The 20,225-nt window shown below is 40.8% G+C and overlaps 2 protein-coding genes and 1 long non-coding RNA gene across 3 annotated transcripts; 2 read left to right on the top strand and 1 right to left on the bottom strand.

Annotated features, from left to right (window-relative positions):
• On the top strand, positions 1-2,290 carry LOC120432868. Its single transcript, XR_005608149.1, has 2 exons — positions 1-253; positions 1,691-2,290. It is a non-coding gene; the product is annotated as an uncharacterized LOC120432868 (long non-coding RNA).
• A 5,912-nt stretch (positions 2,291-8,202) lies between these two features.
• Positions 8,203-14,124, top strand: tekt1 (tektin 1). Its single transcript, XM_031756633.2, has 8 exons — positions 8,203-8,357; positions 9,000-9,174; positions 9,278-9,443; positions 11,173-11,301; positions 11,409-11,555; positions 11,725-11,950; positions 13,469-13,665; positions 13,802-14,124. The coding sequence occupies exons 2-8, from the start codon at positions 9,009-9,011 to the stop codon at positions 13,959-13,961; spliced, it is 1,191 nt and encodes a 396-aa protein (XP_031612493.2). The 5' UTR covers positions 8,203-8,357; positions 9,000-9,008; the 3' UTR covers positions 13,962-14,124.
• Positions 14,125-14,637: 513 nt separating this feature from the next.
• On the bottom strand, positions 14,638-19,523 carry xaf1 (XIAP associated factor 1). The gene is made up of 7 exons (XM_031756631.2): positions 19,371-19,523; positions 18,396-18,531; positions 17,788-17,844; positions 17,029-17,254; positions 16,856-16,923; positions 15,461-15,742; positions 14,638-15,370 (listed from the first exon to the last, which is right to left on the bottom strand). The coding sequence occupies exons 1-7, from the start codon at positions 19,406-19,408 to the stop codon at positions 15,338-15,340; spliced, it is 840 nt and encodes a 279-aa protein (XP_031612491.1). The 5' UTR covers positions 19,409-19,523; the 3' UTR covers positions 14,638-15,337.
• Between the last annotated feature and the right edge of the window lie 702 nt (positions 19,524-20,225).

The raw sequence follows: 20,225 nt of genomic DNA, 5'->3' as shown, positions 1-20,225 counted from the left end.
AGTTTGAAACCGTGGCGGGCGGAGCGGCCCAAGCGTTTCAAAGTAGCGGACACACGGAAAGAAGAAACATGATGGTAGAGTCTACGCTAGAGCTGAAGAGGATGAACACCTTTGGCCTCACATACAAAGAATGTTTCGCTTAAAAGCAGCACAAAAGAACAGCTGTGTCTGCAGTGTCGGTGTCTTCAATGAGAGCCAAAACAAACCAACTTTTCAGCGTGAAACAAATCAGCTCGTGTTACCTGATGAAACGGTAAGTTTTCTCTAAATATCTTTTTAGCTGTGGCTAGCTGGACGTCAGTCTTATGTTACAGCAGCTGTGTCGAGCTCGAGCTGCGAGTCATATTTTCGGTGCTACGTTGTAGTGAGATAAGTTTGTGGGTGTTTTGTGCAGCTTCAGCTGTCTTTTAACTGCTCGCTGGTTAGCTAGCGTGAGCTGTAAGCTAACAGCTAGCCTGGTTAATGACGCTGGAGTTCCACGAACATGCAAACAGCTCGTCTCTACTGCTTTAACTGTTAAACAGAAGGCAATACTGCGGCTGACAGGGTTTATTATGTGAAACAGCAGTTTGTTTAGTTTAAACAGTCTGCATTAAGCTGGGCAAACACTGTGCGAGTTTTTTTCAGTCACGTTATTCTGCTCCTGCTCAAACTGCACAATAAAATCACAGAGGTTAGAAGTTCATAGGTCACGATGCAGGTCTCACACTATACGGCCTGATGCTCTGATGCGACCTGAGGGCTCAAACTGTGCGTCCATAACATGAAGCTTATACAAACTCTGTCCCTCGCTCTCCCTCTCTGTCTTTCACTCACACAGACACACACACACACACCATCAACTCTGCTAAATTACTAATGAAAAACATTGACCAGGCAGCTGTGATTGAGCAGCAATGTCCATCCAACTCTTCATGGTTGTTGTAGTCGTGATAATTTTGTGAGGCCACATCGAAAAGCCTCGGATACGGAAGCGTAGAGCTGCCACCGGGGCAAAAGAAAAATAGAGCTATGTCACGTTATAACGTGAAAGGTTTATTGTTCTAACAATATACTTTTAATGTTTGTGCAATATACCTTTCATGTTTGAACAATATAATATCACGTTATTGCAATATACATAATTATCACATTCGTACAATATAAATATTATATTGTTCAAACGTGAAAGGTATGTTGTTAGAACAATAAACTGTTTGCGTTATAACGTGATATAGCTCTATTTTTCTTTTGCCTGGGTGGCAGCTCTACGCTTACGTACTCGGATGAGCCTCATCCTCCAAGTTGTGCCTCCATCTCTTGTGTCCAGATCACACGCTGCGCTGCCGTGCCGCTCCACCTTTTCTTTCATTTCTGTGTTTGTGCTGCGCAGTGTGAGAGGCGACAGGATTTCAAACTGGTTTGATTATCATGCGACCATACAATTGATGATTGGGAGCTGGTCGTGAGGTGTTAACTGCTTATCGTTACCCCATGTATACTACACGATGCACACACGATTAAGGAAAAACACGGCCGATCCCCAAAACAGTTGCGCGACTGAAAAATCGTCTCAAAATGGGCCAAAAATTGCACAGTGTATGGCCATCTTTTGGAGGCTTCCTCCAAACAAACATCTGCAGTTTGGCGGTGTATACAGCACTATAATGACCAGACCTAATTCTTTTGAAAACCTTACATCTTTCCACAGGTCTCCACTTCATCAGACATCACCTAGACCCAGAGCTGGGTGAGGCCAGCACAAACAGCGGCCTATTCGACGAAGACGATGGATCCATGGGGTCAGGAAAGCCAGTAGCAGAGGAGCTGGAGAGATACCTTTCATGTCCATTCACTGGAGGTGTGGATGTATTGCATGGCTTTCCTCAGATCAAGAAGCTGTCGATTAAAGACTTTTTAGTCACGCAGGACTCCTGTTCACTGCTAAACGGTCACAGCTTCACAGTAAGAACCTTGAGAGCCTACATCTCAAGCTGAAGCACCATTTCACTGACTGAAGAAACAATTTATGGTAAAGTGAGCCATACACATATGTACATCCACATAGTGGGAATTTGTATTTGTCTTTTATAATTAGTTTTACTCTGATTTCAGTGTTTATTTGTGAGTGTAGTTTTTACATTTTTACATATTACATTGTGTTAATCCACTGTCTATATTTCAGGGTATTTTAGTATACAAAATAAGTTTTGTTAGAATGTCTATTCTTGTGGAATTTTAGCACAGATGTGTTTTGTTTTGTTTTTTCATTCCTGCTGTCCGCCTTGGGAATAAACTTTTCCTGATTATACCTGTTGCATCTCTGTGTCATTTGTTTCTCATTTACTTAATCCCTCCTTGTATTTAAAAAAACCCACCCCTAATAAGACATTCTGGCGCATCAGCTGTAGTCTGTTATGTTGAAGCTGCCTCGTTCTAATGTTTACTCTGAGGCTGCTGTAAATGTGAATATATTTACTGTGGGTTTTGCTTGAAAAAGCTTTACATTGTGAAAAACTGAAATCTTGAAATTAGAATTGTTGTGCCTTTTTTTTGTGGATCTTTTTACATATATTCCTTTTGAAAATACTAACATTTGTATATTTATTTAATTTTGATTGTCTGATAGCATTTATTTATGAAATAAATCGGACATTTCAAACAGTTACTCGCAATTTACTCAGTACTTGAGTAGCCTTTTCACCAAGTACTTTTTTACTCTTACTCGTAACTTTTTGACGACTACTTTTTACTTTTACTTGAGTAATAATATTTTAAAGTAATGATACTCTTACTTGAGTACATTTTTTGGATACTCGACCCACCTCTGTTCACAACTCACAGTCAATGTTTTAGAAACAACATATTTATCCAAAATATTCCCCTTTAAGTTCAGTTCAAATTTTGTAACCTTTGTGAGCTCATTCACTGAAACCGTTGCAGGCCTGATCGTTGCTCGGGCTCGTTGGACCAGAAAACACACAAATGGCCGCTTCACTTGGTAAACAAGCAGAAAACAAAACGCACGTGCTCAGGTCTACTCACAAATCCTTTGGGCTAAGTGCGAGGGCAAGCTGAGGGGCAGGCTCGGTTGGCGACCATGCGGCCTCCACTCAGCAACGTGGTTGGAATTAGCGGTATACCCGGGCTGCTGAGTACACTGGGACAAACACACGGGCCGTTTATCAATGCCCAAGTACGCGAGTACGTACTCGCGTGCTCGGTGAGTACGTACCCGCCGAGAACGCACGGGAGTACGTACCCGCCGAGAACGCGAGCACGGACTCGTTGGCCGTTTCTCAATTCTCAAGTACGCGAGCACGGACTCGTGATTTGTACAGTCGGAACACCAGCGTACGTGATGATGTCACAGGTCCGGAGTTTTTACTGCCGTCCCCTCTTAATGTAACTGTAAGTAACATGTTATGAAGCTTACCTTTAATCACAGCCAAACCGGTTTACTCAGGAACAAATAACACACTGAAATAAACCAAACATTAACATTTAGAAGTGATCTACGTGACTTATATATCATTTTTTTAACCTCAGTAGTGAAACCTCTATTAATAAAAATAGTGTACATGTACATACGTGTACATACCTTAATAAAAACAAGCAGGTGAGATGTTAGAACGCTTTTATTTCTATTCTAGTGGACACTCAATACTATAGACAGCTGCTGGGGTTTCTTTAACCTCAGTAGTGAGAAGAGCGAGCGGGGGGGGCGATGTGCCGGGAGCAGTGTTGCCAACTCCTCAGTAAGGAAAATCGCTATTGGCTGTCCTAAAAGTCGCTAGAAGTCGCTAAATGACGTCATCACCTAATTTGCATAATTGGTCACGCTAATATAATTGTAACCTATGTTGTTGGAGAGAGAAATAACATCGTGGAAGAGACATAAAGTGAGTAAAAAACGTCCTAAATGCATTTAGAGTTTATTTAGAACTGCAAATTAAATTTCTTTTAGCAATTATTGTTTTTTTAATGTCACAATTCCAACCCTGCTCCTTTACCCGGGCTTGGACCGGCAAAAGTGACCCAAAATAGGCACTCTGGTGGAGTTACTTTGTGTTTGTGTGTGTTTATAAGTAGTTTTAAACCTTGTGATCCACAAAACAGCATAAGAGTAAAAGATTAAAAGAAGAACTGACTGCGTTACAGCACCCGCTGCTTGTTGAGAGTAAAAGCGATACGCGCTTTCACGTCTTTTAGCGACTTTTATAGAAAAAAAAGTCGCTAGGGGGTCTGAAAACTCGCTAAATATAGCGACAAAGTCGCTAAGTTGGCAACACTGGCCGGGAGTCCGCTGTTGAGTTTTGGACGAAATGCATTCTGGGATATATAGCTGTCCCAAGTCTACACCGATGCATGCTCGATAAAATGGGCGGATCGAGAACACATCCGGGACTTTTTCGCGTTCTCGGCGTGATGCGTACTTCGAATTGGAACAGTACTTGGTCTCCGACTGATGACGTATCACGAGTACACGAGAACGCAAGTACGCACAAGTACGCATATTGATAAACGCCCACGGTAACGTGCTGCTGCCGACTCTCACTAGCTTAGTTAGTGTTTTTTTCCTTCCGCCTCGCTTAGATCCCGCCTTCCTCACGTCTGATTGGACAATAGGTTTACATCAACCAATGGGATAAAAGAAAATACAAGATTGACAAACTAAAATGAACTTGTAAACAACTTGCAGCAAATAAAGTTTTCCTTGTTTCACATTAGATAACTAACCTTTGGTTTTCTTGTAACTTATAACTCCATGAACATTTAAATTATGATTGACTTCTATTTATTGTGATTTTAAACACGTTTTTAATGCATTTGAACTCTTTTTTGTTTTTTTTAAACAAATATATGAAATATTTACAATAAAGTCTCTACATTACAATATTTATATCCTTTCAACCTGTAGGGTCTAAAATAGATATATTAACCAGGCTACACAAGGTCTTAAATAATCAGGCCCCATCTTATCTTAATGACCTTGTAGTACCATATCACCCTATTAGAGCACTTCGCTCTCGCACTGCAGGCTTACTTGTTGTTCCTAGAGTATTTAAAAATAGAATGGGAGGGAGAGCCTTCAGTTTTCAGGCCCTCTTCTGTGGAACCAGCTTCCAGTTCCAGTCACCTTTCTCACTCACTATGTGTTAATAGACCTCTCTGCATTGAATTGTGATTGTTATTAATCTCTGTCTGTCTTCCACAGCATGTCTTCTATCCTGTCTTCCTTCTCTCACCCCAAGCGGTCACAGCAGATGGCCGCCCCTCCCTGAGCCTGGTTCTGCCGCAGGTTTCTTCCTGTTAAAAGGGAGTTTTTCCTTCTCACTGTCGCCAAAGTGCTTGCTCATAGGGGGTCATTTGATTATTGGGTTTTTCTCTGCATGTATTATTGTAGGGTCTACCTTACAATATAAAGCACTTTGAGGCAACTGTTGTTGTGATTTGGCCCTATATAAATAAAGTTTAACTGAATAACATCAGCTATGGTTCGTACTTGCTGTGTGGTCGGTTGTAATGTTAGATCGCACGATCGGCAAGAGAATAAACTTAAAAATGGGCTATCTTTTCATTGTTTCCCCACCTGGAAAAAAGTCGTCCATCCAGTACAGCAGCTGTGAGACGAGCTGATATTGAACTCTCTACCATCCCCAGACATCTGTTGGTGTGTTCCAGACATTTTCATTCGGGTAAGTTCTAAATAAGTTCATATTACTCTTTATAGCCTATTAGTTTTATTTTCAATGCACTCTGAGGTCATAGCAAATTAGAACAAACATCCTAGTGAGTGATTTTGCAGAACTATGTTCTATTTATAGAGTTGCTAATTATTTGGCATTATTGCAGGCAAACCAGCCTATGAAATTGACGATACAAATCCTGACTGGGTTCCAACGCTACACATGGGGCACTCCAAAACCCTGCCTCAAACATACCACCATGCCAATCATATTACTTCTTCCATGTGAGGGTGAAGCGGTGACCCTTCTGGATAAGATGGTGAAGCCTTGCTGCGTTTTGGTGAACATGTGCCCCGGTGTGGTAGTACAACCAGGGAAAAACAAAACGTGCTCTTGTTAAATACTCTTAAAAGTCTTGTGCTGTATATATAGTGAGATTTTTTTCAAAACATTTTGTCATTTGTCACTATAAATGACATTGATTCTACATTGTAACTGTTGTGATTCTCTATAAAGTGGTTTTAATTTTAAAAAAGGCAAAAATTTATTTGTTTCTTTATTTAACTTTTGAACAGCAGTAAGTAAGTACATATTGAGTAAATACAAATTATTTGCATGGCAATGCACTTCTGGCATAAATCTAGACCCCCTATATAAAAAAATTATGGGTGATTCCCACAACCCACAGCTTTACTGTGTTCCAGCAGTGTATCCAATAGAGATGACAACTCCTCCAGAGTAGCAGGTGGAATTTTTCTTTTTTGAGGACAGCTTCTTTTGCCTGTACTACGGATAGTCTGTTTATGTTTTGATCGAGAGCCTTTTTTGGGCAGCTGAAGAGGAGAAGTCAATCTTATGGCCAACCTCTGGGTGAGATCTGCGTTCATGTTGGCTCCTCCCACCCCTTGACAAAATATCTGTACTTTTACTGTAATTTCCTTACATTTTAAAAATGGGTTCATTACTTTGGGTTCAACACATTAGAGGGAAGCCTTTATTTACCGGTCTTTAAACAACAAACTCATATCAATCTAACAGAGGTGAACAATGGCAATCTTATAGCATGACCAGTGATTATTACACACACACAAAAATGAAAGCGGCAAAAAGATATTTCCTCTACAATGTGTAGTGCTGTAGGATTAGAGTGGATTAAGGATTAAAGTGGATAGCAACTTTCGGGAACTGCATTTTTGGGACAGAAGATCAAGGAAGAGGGATAAGTTAAAGGAAATAATGGGAGTAAAGAGAATAATGTTTTATAAAACTGCAGGTAATTTTAAATACAATCTTTCAAGTTATATTTAAAGGTAAGCACTGCTTAGTGATGCTTGATAAACCGGAAAAAGTAGACCTTTAATTTATTTTTTTCAATCAAATATTAGATCTGTATATGATGTAAAGTTTTTTTTTAAATATTTTGAAACATCCTGCAAAACAAACTGATTCTTATTCAGAGGTTCAGTAAATACGCTGTAGCGCCAAATCACAACGACAGTCGCCTTAAGATGCTTTATATTGTAAGGTAGGCCCTACAATAAATAAATCATTGCTGTAACTTGCTGTACTGTGGCGACTGGTGCACAGCGACTGTGGTGCTCAGGTCATAGTTATGTTACATAAATTATAGCAGAGACATTTTGAATTTATACTGATAATGCTTAGTTTCATTTACTGATTTTCACCTTTATACCTGTTTAGTGGCTAGTATACAGTTAGTATAAACAGTATAATGTCAGTGTAAGGAATGGAAAATAGCCAAGTTAGCTTGTTAAATTTTTTCGTTACATTCTGTTAAATTCAGTTTTGTAAATCCACAAAGAGCAGGAAAATTCAGAGGAGTATCAGCACAGGTCAGCTGATTACAGCCTGTACACAGAAAATCTGCTGGAGCTCTCAACAGAAGTTATTGTGAGTTTCTGATAGACACATCCTTTAAAGACCTAATTTTAAAGTAAAGAATGTCTGTACGTTTGCCACATATACCACACACCATTGCCTTAATGAGTTTTATTAGCGAATTACGTAGCTAGTCCTGTAGTTAATGTTAAAGCTAAATTATGATAGTTAATCCGATAGCTAAGAGGAAATGGATCGATCTGAAAATAAGGAGTGGGATCACCCTTTAAAATGTCAGAAAAACAAACATCTGTATTCCTAATTCGATCCTTGAATCCACTTATTTAATAAATTACATCTTTAAAAGATTTTGAAAATCTTTTTAAAAAAATTGGAATTCAAAAGTGTTTTTTGAAATTAGGATTTAGATTTTTTTGCACAATTATTTTTATGGCACAATTCGTTATTAAATCATAACATCCTTGAATTTGAAATACTTATTTATATTATTTACTCTTATTTTATTAGTTAAACAATAATTTATTTTGTTAATGCCTAAACAAAAATACGAAATTAAAACTGAATTTGTAAATGAAATTGAATCTGATCTACTTTAATTTACTGATGTATAATTTTAATGCACAGTACATTTTTAAAACGCTTTATTTCGATGCTCGTGACTCTTCCGGTTCTCCATAGTTGAGTGGTGTTATGTAACAGTACTCCAGTGGTTTACCGGGAGGTGTTATTAGCCGTTGCTATGGTAACCACTTGTTTTGCTTAACTCCTGCAAAAGGTAGAGGACATTAAAACGGACTCTTCTGGTGGTTTTCTGCTGTACCAAAGAAGGTATATATCATAAACGCTAGGCTCCTGTCGTTTGTTAAGTTAACCCGTCGGAAACTCTGTGATATCAGATTGAAGTTTGAACAGCGGGCAAGTAATTTTGGGGTTGACATAAACTCTGTGTTGTTTCAAATGGAAATTTGCCATGTCGTTTTGCTCTTTTACTGGTATGTTTTGAATTGTCCGGACCGGGGGGGGTTAACGGAAGCTGTTATTTTCATTTTGACTGTGTTTCTGTTCATTCACTTTTTAATGGCCGGCTGACTATGAAAATCCATCTGCTAATGTAGAGGGGAGGGAGACAGGACAGAAAACACGCTGTATGCATTTGCATCATTGTTTAGGACACAGTCTCAGGCTGCATTAACTCAAGACTTCTCTTAAGAAGTAGAACATTGGTGTTTTAGGTATGATGAGTGTTGGGGCTGTCCAAGACTCCTTTTTACAGCAGTGCAGTTGTACAGGGTGATATTAAGTGTTTGATATTCTTGTAGAGGTGATCAGCTGGTGTTCAGTAGACCCAGCAGAGTGTCATGGGCACTTTCCTCTGGTGTTATTTTTTAATTTCTCTGTAACAATCAGCAGCCACATTTCTTCCCACTTCCTTGTTAATGTTCCTCCTTCCTGCTCATACTCACTACCAAGTGGAGAACGATGTCGTTCCCGGACCACAGCTCCCAGCTGGGTGCGGGACCCGATTTGAAAAACATTGAAGTTATGCTGAATCACTCTGAGCTCTTCAGGGCAGAGTGCAAAGGGCTGATCCTGGAGACTGACAAAGCATGGCGGCGCATGCAAAATGATGACAAAAAGCGACTCGGTAAGCAAAAATGAATATTTAACACAGAATGAAAGACTATGGAGGTAAATTGTAATGTTTCTTTCTTTTTCTTTTAAAAAAAAAATAAAATTCTGCTGTCCAGATCAGCGGGTCAGAGATATCCAGTTTCTGATAAAGGAATTGGAGCTAAAGCTGGAGGAGGTCATTCTGGAGACTGATGCTCTTATAACTTTACAGAGCAGTGTTGTGAAGGCTCTGGAGGGCACCAAAGAGCCTCTGAGAGTCACTGTTCTCTGTCTGGAGGAGAGGTGAGGAAGAAAAATTATTTATTATTATAAATGTTTACAAGTTTATAATAATAATGTTACCAAAGAGTTAGGGGTGGGCGGTATAAACGGTATACGGTAGAAACGATATAAATTTGGCCAGCAGTAGAGATTTTGACTATACCGCTCTACCGCAATAGCGCATGTTGATGGTGTTATCAAGCTGTGCGTTTTTTGGTTCAAAGCATCGCATCATCTGCAAATTATGCCGGGCGACAGTAATAGCAAAGAGACAAAACACGTTTTGGAATATGTGGAAAGCCAAAAACTGCGCTTCCTCCACTTCCGTACCATTTAATTATTAATGTTGAATTCTCTCACAGCTGCTCTATTCCCATGTTGTTGCAGTATATTAATGACTAACCTGGTATTGTGGATGGATTATCTCAGTTGTTCTCCTGACTGAAGGTTGGTCCGTTTACAGCATCCTGCCATGCGATTGCATTTGTCCCTAACCATCAAAACCCTCCCGTTATTTTTATCGAGTGGAAAAAGGTTAGCGTTCATCCTCTAGCTTCACTGTTTATGTTATGCTAACCTAGCTGTGTTGCTAGCGATCACGTAGCATATCATTATATACCAGCTAGCCCAACTTCAGTAACCCTACAAACGTCACTGCTGTTTAGTTTTGTGTCTTCATTTATGTTGGAAGTGCTAGCAGAGCTGTACGTTTTAATGTTGTCAGAAATCTCTCAGTCAGAACATGGTATATCATGTTTAGGTGGAAACTAGCGAGCTAACTTCCTACTTCGTTTTAATCAATTCTGTTTTCATGGATGCCTGGATGTTAAACTTGATTGTTACAACTGATAAAGCAGAAACGCTGATCATTTTATTAAAGATTAAAGAGTTTAGACAGTTTTTAACTCTCACTGACTTTGGGACCTGCAGCGGACGGAGTTTTGGACCCAGATTACCCCACAAGGCTCCTGACTATCCATCCATCCATCCATTCGCTTATCCTTTTCAGGGTCGCGGGGGGCGCTGGAGCCTATCCCAGCTGTCATAGGGCGAGAGGCGGGGTACACCCTGGACAGGTCGCCAGTCTGTCGCAAGGCCAACACACAAGGACAGACAACCATTCACACTCACATTCACTCCGGAAGCCGGAGTACCCGGAGGGAACCCACGCAAACACGGGGAGAACATGCAAACTCCACACAGAAAGACCCTGGCCTGATGGTGGAATTGAACTCAGGACCTTCTTGCTGTGCGGCAACAGTGCTAACCACCGTGCCACCGTGCTGCCGGCTCCTGACTACGGTAGCCGTAATGCTCCGACAATCCATCAACCGGTGCAGCTTCGTAGCTTGCCAAAGTCGTACTAAAACATTTTTTGACAGATTTTTGAGCGCCGTGTACCACATAAAATCAGTTCGAGGTCAGTAAGCACAACCGGAATTCATACATAGGGTGCACCGGATTATTATGAACACTGTCGATTTTTGAGAAAATTAAAGGATTTTAAGTTTTCCTTATAATGTGGAACATACTGTATACTGTACAGAAGAAAATAATATATCGCGATATATATCGTTACCGCACATGCTTCAAATTATACCGCGATATGGATTTTTGGCCATATCACCCAGCCCTACAAAGAGTCCAGGAAATGATTGAAGCATACATTTTAAAGAAGCTAATGTCAGCCCTAATTCTTTGTAAAGATGCACCTCCTAGCTAAGGCTAACATTAGGCTGATGATCTGCAGGATGAAACGCGTCCCGGCTGAGAGGGTGGAGGATGAAGTGGAAAGAGAGCTGCTGAAGGAGCAGGAGGTTCTCAAGGGAGTAGCTTCCCTCTTGGAGCGTACACTGGAGCAGATGAGTGAACAGATTAGGTAAGAAAATTGGGCTCAATTTGATTTCGAGGGCATCATATAATCACACAGAGGCTTTGGGTTTGCTGCTCAGCCAACCAAAGTGAAAGTCTGCTGTTTTGTTCCAGACTGAACCGATCTGCCAAGTACCATTTGGGGAAGGATCTGAAGGAGAAATCTGAGGCCCAGCACATTGACAACTCCTGTGTTGTAATGACCACCCATTCCATCGGTAACCTGCAGCTCTCCACAACCAAGAGCACCGGTCTGCCTAGGTGAACCTCTTGTTTAACACAGAAACATGTAGAAAAAGTTTTCAGACATGAATTAGTTTTTTCCTACTTGAGGTCTAAAATTATGCTGTGATTAATTCCTTAAGTTTTCTGCATAAAAGGAAAGTCAAGAAATGTTAAAAAGATAGTTGCATCATTTGGTTTTTCTTAGCTTGACAGTGACTCCAAAGCAGTGGGAGAACATCTCAGATATCAACATAGCTAAAGCAGAGCACCAGAAGACCAACTCTGAGTCCATGAGGGCCCTGGTGCAGTCTGTCCTGGAGCAGACAGCTGCTGACATGCAGAAGCAGTTTCAGGCTACAACAACTGCCTTCCAGACACATATCCAGGAAATCAAGTCTGTCAAGAGCCAGATGGAAGAGAAACTGCCCGAGGTAGGACAGGGGGGTTTGTTAGACTGAGTGCTTGTTGTAATATACAAGGAAGCAGATGTAATGCTGTGTTTATCATTCTGCCAGGTATGAAAGAAATGACTGGTTTCAAATCATTTTCTGTTCTGCTTTAAAGTTAGCACATGTGTTGTGGTGACCTAAGTCAGTGCATTTCCCACATTTTTCATACTCTCACGTATTTGCACAAAAGTTGACCTCGCCTGCATTTGTCGAGGGAGGTGCACACGCAGGTGTATTTGTTTGGCCATATCTGTGAGGATATTCACTCAAATGAATGCTTTGCATGGCCTCTGACCTGTAAGTTGAACCATGAGTGCCAAGCACCAAACCCTTAATGTTACCCTAACCTAAATTTTATTATCCCCAATAAATTAATCCCCAAACATGCCTTTATAGAGTTAGGAAGAATGATGGCCTGCCAAAAAGTTCTGACTTTTATAAACGTCACTCTGATGGTCTAAAACTCCTACTGGTTCTCTCATAGATGGCCTCACAAATTCTTACTTCATTTTGTCTATTTATTGTCTTTGGTTTCCGGTAACACATTACTCACATAGTTTGAATGTGTGGTTTCCAAGAAAGTTGCCTGTACAATCTGCTGCACTCTACGACAGTCTGTCCTTGTGTGTGCATACACACTCATGGACAGTGTCCTTATACCTCATATCGTTTCAAAACAGTAACTGTATGATTGACTTCATATGATGCATTCAGGGGCCATGCATAGTTTAACTTTAAAGAAATCGGGGTTGCACTATCTCCAAACAGACCCTGCAGTAAGTGTAAGCATGAAGTCTTTTTTATGTTATTGCATCAGCAAAATGATTATTAAAATATAATAGCCCATCCTCTTGTAGAATGAAAGCATGCATACATTGTTGATATTGTTGGCCTCAGATAATTGTGATTACTCCCTGACTTCAAAACTCTGTTTCAGTCAGAATGTCGCTGAAAGTCCACATTTGCAGGTACGCTGCTAAACAAACTTCTCACTTTAGTTTTCATTTCCAGGAGGATCAACAGGTGCAGAGCAAAATGTGTCTGCATGTAACCAGAGGGCCCTCCTCTAGTCAGAGTGCCAAAAAGATGTGAATCACATCAAACTTTGTCCCCAGTAGATCAAAGATTCAGAGTGCAGATGAACTGAATCATAGAGTGTACATGAAAAACAGACATAGCAACTGTGGCGTCATCATTGGATTTGCATGTTTGAGGCCTCAAGAGTAGCATCTTGCACAGTACCTTAGTATTTTGGTCCCAGAGGTGACCATATTTTGATGAGAGGATAGAGTGCAAAGTAAACAGCTAATGCTAGCAAAGTGTATTAGCAAGCTAACCTTATGTGTGGAGTGCAAAGACACATATATCTGCTAGTTACAACAGAGGAACAGACTAATAAAATGTTAGAATGTTAACTTCATAGTAGAATTCGTTTGAAATAATTTCACTGCAGATTGTGAATCTTGGCTGCCCCTGGTGTGACACCTGTATTCCCTCTAGATTCTGTCTGAGATATCCAGCCAGGAGAGGCTCAGAGAGGATCTTCAAGTGGCCATCACAGAGAATGAGCATTCCCTGAATCTGGCAAAGACCCGGCTGGCTATGCGTCTCCAGAGGCCCAGCAAGGAGCAGTGCTACGATCTAGCCCAGGCTCAGCTCCTCACTGAAATCCAGCACCTCACCTCTCACATCAAGAAGTATGGCCTGCAACAAAACAGATGTAAAATGTTTGTGCTGCACAGCTCAAACCTCGTGACCGTGTGCAGTATTTGGGGATATTACTGCAGGGGACACACATCATTATGCAATGTTTTTTTGTCTCTGTGTTGTCAGACTGCGTGAGGAAACAGCTCAGTCACAGGAGCAGCAGAGGGCGCTAGTGCGCTGCAAGTTGAGGCTGGAGGAGGATGTCAATATGAAGGCCAGCTCTCTCTACATTAACGAAGTCATCTGCACTCAGCTCAGGGAGCCTGTCAGGACACATACATTCTGACCATTATATGCACTTGAGATGTATTTCAAAATGCAGTCATATAACATTTTCTTTACAATAACTGTGATCCTGTTTCTCTTTTAAGTAGTTGGTTGGCATCATTTTTCTTTTACAACTGTTTGAATCTCTTTTTTCCCTAACTAAAAAATTTAAATTGACCTCACATAGAATCTTGTGATTATTTTTATTTACAAACTACATAATAGCTTTTTTTTTTGGTTTACAGCAAAATGTTCCAGGAATGAAGCCCACACACAGGATAATAAAAACTGAATTTATTAGACCTAAAAGTAATATTTAAATTTAACCTCCAAAGAAGATTGATTTAAGGTAAAAGAGAGTTACTGATCACCTTCACCAGCTTGTATAGCCTGAATCCCCAGAGGAACTGCATTTACTGATGACCCTTTAATGTCAGCCACATTATGTGGGCATTATTAACACGAAAGCTCACGGAACCTGATGGCACATATTACCACATATGTTAGTAGCGTTTGCCTAAATGACTAGAAGTCAAACTTACTTAGCTTTCAGGTCTTGGCACTCTGATCTGCACTTGCCAAAACAGAACTAGCGGTGTAGCCCTGTTTAGGACACCTTTGGTTTAAATGTGAGGATAAACTTTAAAAATCTCACAGCGGAAAATCATGTAGGTTACACATTAAGTGTATATTCATTTGTAAAGAAGTGTTTAAAAAAAAAAAAAATCATATCATTTCACCAATTGGTATTCATGGAAGTACTTCAAACACGCAACTCAAAGTCCTCAGGCTTGCAGTCTTAACAGGGTAACAGGCAAAAGTGTGCACAGAGCTCTGGGTGTCAGCGATAGACTAAGCCTCACATACATGTAAATATCCTTCGACGTGGAAAGGTCAGTGAATGCATCACACTGTAGCTGTGGAAGCATGTTAGTGATTCATGGGCACTCCCATGAATACAGAATTCTGCACCTTCTAGCACACGTTTCCCATCAGTCCCCTCTTCCTCTGCTTTGTGCACATCTTACAAAAGATGAGGTGATCGCCACTGCCGAAATATTAACATGATATGAGCATGAAAACATTTTAGAGTTATTATGAGAATTTTCCACACAGCAGTGGAAACTGTGAATACGATGGATAAGTGGTTAGCATGAAAGTTAAGTGGCCGTGCTTGTAATTAATAGACTGTAAGTATCAGGAATGTGAAATTTACTTAGATGAAGAGTAAAGTACTTTAATTCAAGAACAAACAAAAAATGTAAACATTAATAAAAGCATCAGAAGAAACCCTAAAGATCTGTTTGAAACGTGCACTTGCAAAGCCTGTATGCTCTCCTATGGTGTTGATCAAAGCTCTTGGGGGCAGCTTTTCCATTCTGAGGAGCTCTGTCTTTAGTTCAAACATATGTGACGTCTGCACTTCACCTACAGACACACAGGAGTAGAGGGGAACATCTTACCATTGGTAAATTTCAGCGATTTTCAGTTAAATCCTTGGTGCTTCAGAAACATTACCTCGTGCCACTGCAGTGTGGAGACGGGCAGAGCCAGATGACAATATGGGCATGAACTGATTTGATCTGGGTCGCCTCCATTGATCCAGGGGCCACGGCTGGGTCTGTCTGAGAAGTTTAATTCCTTGTTGGTGGTCATCAGCTGAGGAGTGCCCCCCTTTTTTGAGAAATCAACCTCATCCTCCGACTCCTCCTCTGATTCCTCCTCCAACTCCTCCTCTGATGCTCCCTTTGACTGCTTTTCGACTTCATATTCCCACCTGGTTGTTGTAATACACTCCATCTGTTTTGTGGGGAATACAGAAAAAGGTATTATACAGTGACTCTTTACGGTGTAAATACTGTAGAGTGATGTTTCCTAATATGAATAACAATCATCAGTGTGAACAGTTTGATCCAATACCTTTTTTTTTCTTTCAATTTAATTCAGTTGTATTTATAAATAGCAAAAAAAACCAAAAACACTAGTAAGGTAAAGACCCTACAATAAAACAAAGAAAACCCAACAATCAGACAACCCCCTATGAGCAAGCACTAGGTGAAAATGGCAAAGAAAATCCCCCTTTTAACATGAAAAAACCTCTGGCAGAACCAGCCTAGACCTACAGCAGCATAACTAAGGGAGGATTCTGATCCTAACTTAACTATAAGCTTTATCAAAAAGTTTTAAGCCTAATCTTAAAAGAAAAGAGGGTGTCTGTCTCCACAATCCAAACTGGGAGCTGGTTTCACAGAAAGGGGGCCTGAAAGCTGAAGGCTCTGCCTCCCATTCTACTTTTAAATGCCCTAGGCACCACAAGTAAGCCCTAGTCTGAGAGCGAAGTGTATTATTGGGGAGATACAGTACTATGAGGTGTTGTTCAAAGGACATAAACATTACTGAGAGATATGTGACCCTCTGCACACAAATGTTAAACTTGCTGCTCATCACCTATGTGCTCAGTTTGATTTAGTGCTTAACTCTGAGCCTCACATTCTTCCTCTCTATGAAATAGAAGAGGCTAGAGCACCTAGACTTTCATGCTCTGATTTGGAGATAATCATACGCATATTTACTGTATTTGCAACTCCCTTCTCGGGCATGAGGAAGCCTGAGGAGATCAGACCAGAAGAACCACTGACTTCCTTTGGATCACCTCTTAAAACTCATTTCTACAGACTTGTTTTTAAGTGATTCTGCTACACGTGATGTCTTCTGTCTTATCATTTTCATCTTTTACTTGCCTTCCTATATTTTCCTCCAGTGTCATATCTGTTTATTTATATTTTTAGTCTTTTTGTTGTGTGTATGTGTGTGACTTTAATCCCCATGTATCCTTTCAATTTTCTGCTAACAAGCAGCCTGCTTAGCTTGATAAACTGTGATTATTATATGTAAAATAATGCTTTTAAATACCTCATGCTCGTCGATATCAGCAACTGGAAATGATGCCATACATCTGGTACAATTCACTGATATTTCTGCTGTTGAGAGAAGCACGCCAAGCGTTAGCATGCAGGAGATAATAGCAAGAGATAAAATTGCACTGAGGTTTACTGAGATTTTTGCTGAATCTATTATTCTCTTACTCTCTTTGAGTGCCCTGCTGGTCGCTTGTAGGGGACTTGATGACTTCTCAGTGACTGAGCAGGTCAAGCCATGACTGGGCTGGTCTCTCAGTCTGACGTAACAGCCGCAGTCTCTGCAGAGCTCAGTGCGGCTCCCACACACCAAGCTGTGTCCGTCCAGCTCCTTCGATGGCACCTCCAGGTCACAAAACTGGCATGCCTGCAGACGCTCCACACACTCATCAGCCTGTGAGACAGTGAAAAGCACAGTTAGACTGATAACTAGGATAACTAGGGCTCGCCCATGTGGGCAGCTGCAAGTTTAACTTGAGCATGAAGGTGTGGATTCTGTTTTGGTCAGAACCATCTCAGTCCATGGCGATGTACTGAACTCTCTTCACCATTGACAGTGATGGTGGTGTTCCAGCACTTTCCAGTTCATGGCAAGCTAGAGCTTAAGCTTGTCAAAAGGACATTGTGCAACCTTCAGCTCAACTTACTCAAAGTAAAGTAAACTGAGTGCAAAGTGCTACTTGTTAAGGCACATTTAATCAAATATTAGTGGGGTGCATGTAAATATTTGAGCCTGTATATCTGTAATCTTGAGTGGCTTTGAGAAAATCCAAAATAGATTTAATAAATGATTAAAAGCCCCAAATCACCTTGACATCCATGCCCATGATGATGAGTGAATGTAACCTTCTGACCACAGCTGCAGATTTGTCACTATGTTGTTCTAATGTGTCTGAATGTCTACCTAAGTAGTGGTGTTGGATTCACCTCATGATCCATCAGCTGACAACGTTCCATCTTCTTGTTGCACTTGGAGCAGCTCACCTGATAACAAGCAAAGTTGCAGATTTACATAGAATGCATGGTGCTGTGTCTGTGCGTCGTGTACGTGTTTTACTTTTTCACTTTGTAAGAACACCAACTCTTTTTAAAACAAAGTAAACACTGGAATAGCTCATAAATCTCACTGCCTTCATGTTGAGTTGTTACCTACATTTTGCCCAATAATTGAGGGATCCATCATATCCTGATACACAAAGCTACTCTCAGCTGCTTCCTTTTATTCACCAGGGGTCACCACAGCAGGGAGATCCAGGGAGTGTTTGATGTGGCACATTTTTTTTTTTACACCTGATGATCTTCCTGACATGACCCCCAAAAGCATTTATATCTCCCCCTAGGACTGAACTAGCGAGCAGTCACTTGTTCGGCAAATATGCAAACTGCTCACTACACAGACACATGCTGATGCACAAAAGGTAAAAAAGGGTGTACCAACGCGCAGGAAATGACAGCACTCTGTATGTGGCCTCTGGACCGATGCTGATCTCCATGAAGTGGATGTGTGTGAGTAAACGGCTTCACCGTGTTTGTACCTCTGCATGCTGTTCCTCTCTGTGCTCCTTCAGCTGATCCCTGGGAACTGATTCATTGCAGTCCGGACAGACACATAGGAATCGGCTGCAGTGCGTCTCATGTAGAGCGAAGTTGGCTTCAGCAACCTCTTTGTGGCTTAAACCACAAAAGAAGGAAAGACGTATGTCATTTTGTAGCGAGGGAAGTTAGATTCAAAAACAAACAAACACAGATATAAAGTATGTACCCGAGAACCACATTTCTGTGCTCAGCTGTCCTACTGAATGCGACTATAGGAGGTGACAGGTATGCCCTGCCTGTAATACAGCTGGACTCTCTTTTTTGGACTGTCCTGCTACATGTTAACACAGTAGAAGCACAGGGAAGTGTTCAGTGGTCGAGAGGAGAAAAAGATGCTGATTTATTATTGCTTACAATCAGTTAGAGATGAGACACACCTTATCCAGTGAAGCAGTAACAGTAGGTCATATCTTTATTAGAGAGAGCCTTCCTGAAAACGAAACTAAGACTGCCTGTGATTCACATAAACTGTCAGACTGTGCGACGTACTCACGCAGTTTCCATTAAGCAGCAGCTTAACTGAAGCAGAGCGCAGTATGGGCTTAATACACAGTGAAAGGGTGGACTGACTCTAGCTTTCTGAGACTGAGCCCTCTTTAGAAAACAGTTTTAAAGCATTTTACCGTTCCATATCACTTTTCAGTCACCGAAACCATACTTGGTTTGCAAACTTCTAACAAAGACTTTTATATATGAGCAGATCAGGACAATTTGTCTCTTTCTTTGTGACATAATTGCCATTCTGACACTCACTCTGTTCAGTTTTTTGACTCCGACCAATCTCTTCACCTTACGTGGTGGTTTATTCACATTCACTTTCCGGTTATCAAATTAATTGTAAACAATCATTTAAAAGTACAACTTTTAAATGAAAGTTCCACTTCAGACAAAGCTGTCACATGACACTAACTCACCACTGGCCGCAGGTGCGTGTTGCCTCCTTGTCTTCCATAAAAATGATCCGAGTGTGGAAGATTAATCTGAAATGTCTGACTGCTCTCACAACTTGGGTATTGCTTCCCCAAAAAAGAAAGTGAAAACATCTAGCGGTTGTTTACAGGTTGCTATTGCGGACACCTGCCACAGAGGGGCGAGCGCGAGTTCTAAATATGTTTTCAGTGGCCGTTTCAGTTTGTACATATTCAATTTATTGAATTTGACCGCTTTGTTACGAAATTACTCCTTACTTATTTAGGGACGTGTTTTTATTTACATTTTTATTAATATTTTAACATTTACCACCTTAAAACATGTAGTGAAAAATAACACATGTATATATATACAATAATATGTGATGAATATATGAATACATGATTATATCTGATGTTACTGTATTCTTCTGGTTGACTGTGGAAAGAGGTATAACAATACTTAACAAGTCATACTCTCTCCTAAATTTCACTTATCGGTTTACTCTTTGTTAAAATGTGATAGATAGTTCTAAAGTGAGCACATCCATATTTAGCGGTGTCCCTTGATGTTGGGCCCAAAGGCTCAGATTCTGGCCCTTCTGTAGCAGGACCTGTTGTTGGCTGAGGAAGAGTCTGCAGCTCTTGTTACAGACACATCCCAACTGGTCATATCTAGGGACCAAAACCAGGGATTCCTAAAGAGGATCAATCCCACTCAGCACCTGTAAGTGCCCCAGAGGAAGTGCTGGGCGTTCTGAGAGGAGATCATGTTGTGGCAAGAATCGCACTCTTTAGTGAGTGTGGTGTGTGACACTCTTAGTCTGTTGCACATCCTAAATCTCACCATTTCCCACTTGC

This window comes from Oreochromis aureus, linkage group 14 (genome assembly GCF_013358895.1).
Source record: "Oreochromis aureus strain Israel breed Guangdong linkage group 14, ZZ_aureus, whole genome shotgun sequence".
Classification (NCBI taxonomy): domain Eukaryota; kingdom Metazoa; phylum Chordata; class Actinopteri; order Cichliformes; family Cichlidae; genus Oreochromis; species Oreochromis aureus.
Note: the sequence above shows the minus strand (reverse complement) of the source record. Positions and strands in the feature narration are given on the sequence as shown.

Coding starts and splice junctions, on each gene's coding strand:
- tekt1 (XM_031756633.2), top strand. CDS start 9,009: ATGTCGTTCCCGGACCACAGCTCCCAGCTGGGTGCGGGACCCGATTTG. Junction 11,556..11,724: donor AAGAGCACCGGTCTGCCTAG/GTGAACCTCTTG, acceptor GGTTTTTCTTAG/CTTGACAGTGACTCCAAAGC. Junction 11,951..13,468: donor TGGAAGAGAAACTGCCCGAG/GTAGGACAGGGG, acceptor TATTCCCTCTAG/ATTCTGTCTGAGATATCCAG.
- xaf1 (XM_031756631.2), bottom strand. CDS start 19,408: ATGGAAGACAAGGAGGCAACACGCACCTGCGGCCAGTG. Junction 18,532..19,370: donor ACACGCACCTGCGGCCAGTG/GTGAGTTAGTGT, acceptor TTGTGGTTTAAG/CCACAAAGAGGTTGCTGAAG. Junction 17,255..17,787: donor GTCAGCTGATGGATCATGAG/GTGAATCCAACA, acceptor ACTGTCTCACAG/GCTGATGAGTGTGTGGAGCG.